The sequence below is a fragment of the Bison bison genome, unplaced genomic scaffold (genome assembly GCF_000754665.1).
Source record: "Bison bison bison isolate TAMUID 2011002044 unplaced genomic scaffold, Bison_UMD1.0 scf7180017864239, whole genome shotgun sequence".
NCBI lineage: Eukaryota > Metazoa > Chordata > Mammalia > Artiodactyla > Bovidae > Bison > Bison bison.
The window spans coordinates 6,633,565-6,642,925 of record NW_011494811.1 but is presented as its reverse complement, the minus strand read 5'-3'; the positions used below and the strand labels follow the sequence as shown (position 1 = coordinate 6,642,925).

The window sequence follows — 9,361 nt, the reverse complement described above, 5'->3', positions numbered from 1 at the left end:
AGTCAGGACTGCTGACCCCGCGTGACTTTTGCATAACATCTCAGTGTATAAAAGTAGACCATGGAAAATAAAGAATTGGGATCAGTTTCTCGAAATACTGGTCTCCCCATGTCTCTCTCTCTCTCACTCTGGCTGAGTCTCCATCTGGAGCGCAGAACCCACCAAGCTTACTAATTTTGCCTGGTCTTCTAAGATCTGACCGGGGAGGCCTCAGTGTCTCCTCTCCTTCGGGAGAACGGAAGGACACCTGCGGCCTATGTAAGTGGTGCAAGCTTTTTGTCTTGAAGTTTTATTGGTCCCCCGCGTAAACCAAGCTACTCAGCCTCTTTTCTCCACTGAATTTTCCTACTGAGCTATCCTTATTCTATTACTCTTTATATCTTTAATTAATATCTAATTGAAGCTACTGTATCCTGACCCTCGCCGACGCCGTCCCCGCTTCGAACTCCCTGGATCAGCCGAGGCTGGACCCCGGCAGGGGACGAACCGCTTTTCTGCTCCTGGTGGCCCCCAAGCTGACTCTTCCCGCCACCTTCTCTTGCCTGGACATTTGTGGAGCCTCTCTGCAACCTGTTCTCCCCATTGAGGTTAGAGTGATCTTTCAAAGCTAAACGTAACCACATCACTTATTTGTGGTGGGTTGGGATGCATGGTAACTTTGTTCATAGCTCAGTTGGTAAAGAATCCACCTGTGATGCAGGAGACCCTGGTTCAGTTTCTGGGTTGGGAAGATCTGCTTGAGAAGGGATAGGCTACCCACACCAGTATTCTTGGGCTTCCCTTGTGGCTCAGCAGGTAAAGAATACGCCTGCCATGTGGGAGACCTGGGTTAGATCCCTGGGTTGGGATGCATGCTGATGGGTCGGGAGCAGCACCGTCCGTCTGTCAGGCCCTTTCCTGAAGGCCACAGTCTCTGTCCTGAAAGCCTATAGCTCTTCCTGTTGAAAATTCCCACCCTTTGATGCTTCAATTCTGCCGGTCCTTTGCAAGCAATCCCCTCATCAAACATCACCACTATGAGTTACCTGCTGCTTCCTGCCAGGACCCTGAGGATACTCAGGGCCTTTGAAGGCCCCTGGTGACTTGGTTCTTACCCACCCCTCCTATCTCCACTCACTCATCCCACACTCTTACTCAAACAAGCCCCCACTCATTCTTGGACAAATTATAAGCTGTGGGTTATGTTATAAATGCACAATTCCTAGTAAGTCTTCATAGCATTTACCCTAATTTGTCATGACATACATATCTACATGTACAAAGACACATGTGTGGCTTTTTTTAAAATTTTTAATTGGGAGATAATTGCTTTACAATGTTGTGTTGGTCTCTGTCATACATGGACATGAATCAGCCATAATACATGTGTCCCCTCCCTCCTGAACCTCCCTCCCACCTCCTACTCCCATCCAACCCCTCCAGGCTGTCACAGAGCACTGGGTTGAGCTCCCTGTGCCATACAGAAAATTCCCACTGAGCCATCTATTCTACCTACGGTAATGTGTATGTTTCAAGGCTACTCTCTCATGTGTGACTACTTGATCGATTTCTTTCTCACTAGACTGTAGAATGAGACTCCCTGGTTGATCCAGTTTTCAGAGTCTGAAGGCCAAAGGGTTTGGAGACAAAATGCTGCCAGAGACTCAGCTACCGGCCTCCCTGTCATTCTTTCTCTGTGACAAGATATAAAGGGAAAATGAACAATTGCTTCAGTTGCTCTGAAAATGACACTCTTGGCACCTCTTCAGCCAAGCAGCAGGCAGGGGGCCCCCGTGGGGGTAGAGGGGCGGGGGTGTCGGCTGCTCCCAGGAGCCAGAAGCACAGGCAAGGCCTGGTGTCAGGACCTGCCTTTGGGAACGAAGCTGACAGTCCACAGGAATGGCCTAACGATGGAGGAAGCTATTAACATGGCTCACTCAGACTGCACCCCACGGGGAGGGAACAGTGTCTCATTATTAACCTCGGTGTATTAATATTTGATAAAGCATCTTCATGATGATAGATAGCAGTCACCCAGAGAAGGGGAAGAGCTGCAGTTCTGCAAAGCATTCTCAGAGAGGAAGAACAGCTTTTATTGAGAGGGGATGATGGGAGAAAGTGTATGTCCTGGGCAGGAGAAAACTGCCCTGACCACACAGCGCAGTCAGCACAATGGCCTCTCTCGTAGGTTGGGCTGCACAGGTAACCGGCAGGCTTCTCTGTGCAGTGGCTTGTCTCAGGGGAAGGAGGGGGACTCACAATGGCTGACCTCCAATAGAAAGCTGCTGAGCCAATTATTTTTTTTTCTTCTGACAGTACATTAAAATGATGGCTGATGATTAAAGATATTTCCGTGAATAGAACATTTTCCCAATGTGTGGTCTCAAAATAGAACTCCATTCCATGTTTTTAAATCAGAGAAGAAAACATCTTAAAAAGCTCTCACTAATGACACCATCTTTGTTCTCACAGGTAGCTTAAGAGAGACACTTGGGCTGTGCACACCTGATGGATGCCTTTTGGCCTCCAGCAGCTGCTTTTGAAATTGTCATCTTACCAGGCTGCCAAGAAGTTGCTGAACCCTCCTGGCACAACCGTGGTGAAACCCTGCTTTCTGAAAGAAATCATTCACCCTCTGGACACAAAGCCCTTCTCAGGCAACTGGGGCACCTGGGCTCAGCATCATCCTGGGGCAGGTGGGGAAAGGGGAAGGTGGGGGGAGGCCAAGCATCACTTTTTGCCACCAAGATCAGGCAGGAATCCACAGCACCGTCTCCGGGGAGTGTCTGGGGTGTCGAGGCCAGCGGGTGGGGAGCAGCACTGCCTGCTGTGTCCGAGGACCACTCCCCTAAGGCTCCGATGGAAAACCTGCTGGCCACAGACCTTAACCTGGGGGCCTGGGTTCAATGGGTCTGAAAGACGTTCCAGGTTCCCAGCGGAGCAACTGTATGCTTCAGAGCACAGGGACACAGCCTGCAGTGCGCCGTGGCGTTTTCTGAATCATCCCTGACCAACCTCACCATCGGCCTCACCTCATTTCTAGCAAGAAGGCAACAAAGAGAGAACATGGGGAGGAGGCCCGTCTCTAGTTCGCAACATCACTTGCATTCCGATTTAGAGGCAAAAGCAGAGTGGGCTACACAGTTTCGTGAGCTTGGTCTTAAAAGGGAGGCTCTGTGTAGTCTGTCCCTTAGTAAGTGTTCAATGGGCCAAAGAAGGGGAGGAAGGCCATGTTGGTTCCCCCCTCCCCACAGCCTCCTCAGGAGGTCCCAGTCTGCTCTCTGCATCACCGCCGTCCAGATGTCTCTACACCGAGGAGCTGGAAGTTACACAGCAGGCGGCACTTGAGAGGCGGGGAAGCTGAGCAGTGTGCGTGCGCAAGACAGGCAGGGGATGTGGCAAGGATAAGGCACAGGGTTTCTTTTCTCAGGGCACCTTTCTGTTGCTTTCCTCCACTCCTACCCCCCTAGCTGGGTCACATCTGCCCCGAGGCAGAGCCCTCACCCAAATCTCGGGGGTACACAATCGAGTGCAAGGCTGTGTGCAGCACAGAGGCCTCCTCTGGGATGAGGAGAGGGGGCACAGAGGGCGGGAGTTCGGGCCAGAAATTCCCCACAGCCTGCAGTCCCTCATCCAGACCGGCAAGTGCTTACTCGGTGGCACCCAGGATGAAGGACAGGAGATGAGGTGAGACACAAAGGGGAAGACACAAAGGCTGGAACCTCTTGGAGGGATGGGAACTAGGGCTCTCCAGCTGCCTTCCTTCCTCCAGTCTATCAAGGCAAGTCCCACAAGTAGGCAGGTGCCAGAGGCAGGCATCAAAGCAGAGGACGGCCTCCTGTTCGGGAAGAAGCCTCAGGACTCACCTGCCACCGAACCTCAAGAAGCACTGCCAGCTTTAGAGGCCAACACTGAGAGCAGCATTTGCCCGGGAACCTACCAGGTTCACAATCCTCCCCTTGCATTGCCAAGGTCAAATCCATCCCCATCCAGCAGCCTCCTGCAGCATCTTCTTACCCATCTCCCCCTTTGCTTTAGTCAGGCTGATCCAGTTTCAAATGCAGAGTAATTCATTCTGGAGAGAAGTCAGGTATCTGTATACCAAGGTGGAGGTTTCCAGGCAGAATAACCAGATGGCTTGTTTATTTTGACTCCAGGAGAAGAGCTGGGAATGATTTGAAAGGCAGGAAAGAGACTGTCTCCTCTGGAGCTCAGAGGAAGATGACTTAGGAGGCAGAATAGACAGAGTCCACTTAACCAAATGCAAGTCTTCTAACCACGGGTCACTAAGTAGAGAGGGATCAGGAGGCACTGCCACACTAAGAAGGGCATCTAACAAGGTCCCGTCATTGTTGGTTTCTCGGGTCTTCCATCACCCAGCTAATGGCAGAGACACACCTGGGATCCAGACTGGATGCCTAGGAAGAAGGCGCTGCATAGCAGGGGGCTTCATCTCCATGGCCCCTGGGTCCCTGGAGACCAAGCCAAGAGCTCCAGGCACAAGCATTAGCCTAATTTTACTGGTTCCTGGCTCCTTTTCAGACCCAACCCTTCTAAGACAAAGCAGGGTGGTGGTTAGGAGGGAAGAAAATGGCCCCGGAATGGCCAAGGTAACTGGGACATTGTCTGGACTGATGATCTCATATATTTGAAGTTGGGAGAAGACAAGGGACAGAAAGATACTATTACTATTCCTGGGAGTTCCCTGGCAGCCTGGTGGTTAGGACTCTGCACTTTCACCGTCGAGGGCCTGGGTTCAATCCTTGGTTGGGAAACTAAGATCCCACAAGCCGCTGAGCTGGAAAAAAAATACTGTTCCCAAATAGACTTCCTGTAAATACTAACATTCATCAAAGGATTTAATTAATACAAAACTTTCATAAACCTTATCTTACTTGATCTTCACAACAACCTTGGCAAAACACTACGGTCTTCATTTTGTAAAACAGGAGACTGACTGAACTGTCCTACAAGGTGGTAGCCTCAATGGTGGAACCAGGACCTGAATCTGGGTCTTGTGACATTTTCCTCCTCACTCCAGGACCTTCAATTTCAGGTGGAAAAGGCCAGGCGAACCTCTCCAGTCCTGCCACATGTACCTATGAAGCAGATCACCACCATCTTAAAAGAAAAACAGGGCTGCATGCCTTCCTTGCAGTAATACACCTAGGAGTGGGGGAGTGGCCGTGGAGAGTGCAGAAATGGCGCAGACCAAAGGTAGCTTCAGCTCCCTCAGCCTCTTTGGAGAGGCTGACAGCTGCCTAGACTGCGAGGGGAGCCCCAAAGATGGCACTGAAGAGAAAAACATCAAGAAGTTAAAACTAGTGGGGATCTGGGTGTGGGAGGCTATTGCTCCTTGCTTCTGCTCCACCCACCCACCAGAATGGTCAATTCGGCCACTCTACCTTGGACCTTCTCAAAGCTTTAGCTTCTCCCACAGATCACTCAGAGTGGACACTCAGGAGAGGAAAGTCAGTTAACTGGTTAGGGTTTTATTTGTTAAAAAAAAAAAACAAACAAAACCCTGAATAGACCCCAAACTTGCATGTTTACTTGCTAGCCAGATGTTCTAAATGGCTAAGATCCAGGCATGTAACTCTATACTCTGTGGTTCTGCTCCTCCTGGGGGGCTTTCAGATGCTATGATAGAGGAGATGCACACTTGTAGTGAGGAATACACAGGCTGAAGGACGCCCTTTCCCGATCAACCGGCTCAACTTACTTCCACCAGTTTCCCAGGCTGCGCATCAATCAGACCAGGCTGCCATGCATATCAGCCAACTCTAAGACCATTGTCCTGTGAGCCACACACACACCCTTCAGTCCCCAGCCCAAGGACCACCTCTTCCACAAACAAGTCCCCGATTCTCCCTGTGTCTCCCGCTTTGTTCTCTCATTGCTATTTAATTATGTGTCTTTCCCATAGTTCTTCTCTAATTCTATTCTTGCTAATTAATTATGAACATCATTTATTTCCCTAATAGATCATAAACTCCTCAGAGACAGATACTATGTTGAGTCCAGTTCTGTGCTCCCCCTTATCCACGTTCATGTCTGGGTAGAGGTTCGGCTTTGCATATAGTAGGCATATGACTGATAATTGTTAAAATGGAATTTACGCTGGTTTCTTCAAAAACAGGCTATCTGTAAAACACAAAAGACAGCCCCACCCCTCAAGCTGCCCTTTGACAAACTTTACAGAGTATGGTACCCTCTCCCCCTAGGTGTATCTCAGGGTCACTGCAGCCAGACCTGGCCAGCACAAGACACAGAGAAAGTCAAACCAGACTGGCAAAGGCAAGGGCTTCAAGCCTGGTTATTTAAAGAGGTTAAAATTACATAAGCAAAGGCAAGGGACTGGTGCTGTTATACATTCCCAGGGAAAACCAAGGAAGGATTTTGTGGGGTCAGGGGTGGCGAGGAGGAAATGAGGGAAGAAGAAAGGGAGTTTCCTGCAAAGAGCAAAGACCAAACAGGTGATGGCTGAGACCTGAAAAGATTCCCCCCCACCACAAGGAGTGAGACATACCATCCCTTTTACAGGGATGGGAGGCCTGGACACTCCTGCGATGAGGGGTCGTCATGGTCTCAGAGAGGCCGTCATTGTCTCAGAGAGGCCCTGCTCATGCCTCCAGATGCTGGAGAACTGGGCACCAGGGAGCTGAATGCGGGGAGAGAAGGTGGAAGAGAACCACCAGGAACCTTAGAGAGGGCCATGGGCACTGGCAGAGGGAGAATCACCCCAGAGAGTGCTTACGGGAAAGGCTGTGCCCTTCGTACCAGGCGGAAGATGGAACAACCAACGACGGGTAAACAACTCTGATCTGGGCCAGTCACTGATGGAGCAGGTGAAGAAATCCACCCCTTTCCTGGGATAAAGCCACACACACCCATCACCACAGGACCTAAGCTTTCTTTATTGGTTGAGGACCTAGGGTCAGAACACAGCTACCCTGGGACAGGCTCCAGAGAGGCAATGGTCATAGTGATTGGTGGGGGAAAAAAAAATCTCAAGAATCAGCTCTCAGCCAGCAGGGGAAAGAGAAGCCCTTTCTACTAGAGATTTGAAGATCTCTCTCTCCCTCTCCGTCCCTCCCTCTCTCTCTCTCTCTCTCTCTCACACATACACACACACATCTATTATGAACCTGCTAAGTAAAAATCTAATTCCAGTTTAAGTATAAGAGGTTTAGTCCAGAAAATCCTCCTCTCTGAGGCAGTGTGGGGAAGATCTTATCTGTTCTCCATTTCCTATCAAATCACCCTTTTTCCTTTTGGGGCCACAGAGGAGATGATGAGAATTCCCCTATCCAGGACCAGGCAGGAGATCGAGGTAGAGAATGAGGCCCAAGCCCCTCTGCCCAGCTGACCCACCCCTCACAGGCTCTTTCGCCCAGACCTCTTCTACTTCTGACTGCAGCCACAGGTCATTCAGGGCAGAGGCAGAGGACAGGGCCCACCTGGCACGACTTCCTGCCTGGAAGAAAGTTGAGGGCACGTGGGACGAGAGGCTGCCTACCCTGTGCTCAGTCCCAAGGGGCCCTGGCCTCTGAGCCACGTGGCCACGTCTCCATCGCCTCCCTGCCAGGGCTCACGCCAACACACCCAGGGGATTCATCACAGGCAGAAGGGCAGTGAACCTTGGGATTAGGAGAGAGGCTGTCCTAACCCCCATGGCCCAAAGAGTACCTGCCAAGGCCTTGATCCGGGACCTCTCAAAGAGCCTGGCTGAGCTGTTGTCATTATCCAGCTCATCATCCGGGCCGTCCCAGCGGGCATTGATCCGGCTGTACGGTGGCTGGTTGCCCACGTTTTCAAACTCCGTGGCTGATGTCATGTCAGCAGGCTGTCCGCAGCTACGCCTGCCTCAGTCTTCATGGAAGGGTCCCTGGTGGGGGGACAGTAACACAGTCAGAGGGTTAGCGCCCAGCCCCTCGGACTTTGTCTCAGGGGAAACTTATTTGGAGCGGCCAATAGGAGCAGATCCTTGTGGGAGCAGCACATGGTGCCCTGTGCCTGGCCACAGCTGACCAGGGGTCACTGGGTCACCCAGTAGAAAATATTGCAGAGCAGTAACAGGGACAGTGCCAGCGGGGACAGAAGGTTGCAGGCAGCAAGGGTCAGGACGGCCAGCAGGTGGAGATGTCGGACGCAGCAAGCCTGCTTCCTCCAAACCCGCTGCTACGGCCACAGAGGCGGGTGGCTCTCCTGGGAGCCAGAGGCTGGCAGGGACGAACTGGGCAGAGCAGCGCTACCCTATGACCTGGGGACCCAACCTGGAGGGGAGGTGGGGACAGGGCAGGAGAGGGAGAAGCTGGGAGCTGGTGGAGTCTGACTCAAACGTGAATGAGTGGGGAGAGAGGCAAGCATGAGCTCTGAGATGCCACTGGTGCCGCCAGCCCGGAAGCTGCACTGGGGAACGTTAACTCCTCCCAGAGGCTCCCGAGAGCCCTCTGAGTTCTTGGCCTGCAGCCAGCAGTCAGAGAGCTGGCTCTTGCTTTTGCCTTCTCTGAAGTGTGCCCAGGTGCTTGGACAAGCTCTCTGGTTGCATCTCAGGACAGACCGTGGAGCCAGACCAGCCTGTTGTCCCTTTGAGGCCATCAGCATGATGGTGGGGTGGGGTGGCGAGGGGATCCCACAGACAACAGAGCTGTGTGTGTTCATCCGTGCTGTGAACACAGGCGGCAGGAGCACTGGGTCCTTACTCGCCTGTCATGTATCACGTTTATGCTTTCATTCATGATTAATTCACATATGCGCCAATTCCCTACGAGGTGGCGGGTACTCTGCCAGGCATAGCACCTTATGAATGAGACAGAAGGGCCCTGTCCTCATGGAGCTTATATCACGGCAGCAAGCGGGATGATTAAAGAAGCACATACAATACAGTGTGATGCTGTGCCACAACTGGGAAAGAAGGGTAGCGTGAGGGACACATGCTGGACGCTGGGTGTCAGGGGAAAGAGAGTTTAAGCGGATTCCTAGAGGGAGCTTGGAGGCATCCTGTAAAGGGAAGATGGAAAGGAACAAGTCCAAAAAAAAGGAATGAAGAGCAGGTGCAAAGTTCTGATGGTGAGAAAGGGTATGGCAAAATTTAGCAATCTTATGATGTAGCTGGAGGATGAGGGCAAGGTTAGGGAGAAAAGGTCAGGGAGAGGGAGGCTAGAGCAGCCAGGCTGGGACCTGATGTCCTGGGCTTTTGAAGCAAGACGGGCTTCCCTTCAGTCTTAACTGCCTAAACTGTACCTGTCCTTCAGTCATCCCCCCCAGGGAGCTTAAGAGACTCCAAGATCAAGTCTGTAAAAGAGAACAGGGAGCCCAGAGCCTTCCTATCCAAGAGGACAAAAGGGGGCGGGGGTGGGGAGGCTGTGAGGCAGACAAA

General features: G+C 51.7%; 1 protein-coding gene across 1 annotated transcript in view; it reads right to left on the bottom strand.

Annotated features, from left to right (window-relative positions):
* SPTB (spectrin, beta, erythrocytic) overlaps window positions 1–9,361 on the bottom strand; it is a 132,936-nt gene that overhangs the window by 67,659 nt on the left and 55,916 nt on the right. Inside the window, 1 exon segment of the mRNA XM_010846823.1 lies at window positions 7,669–7,867. Within this exon segment, the coding sequence (XP_010845125.1) occupies window positions 7,669–7,816 (148 nt within the window). The 5' untranslated portion in view covers window positions 7,817–7,867.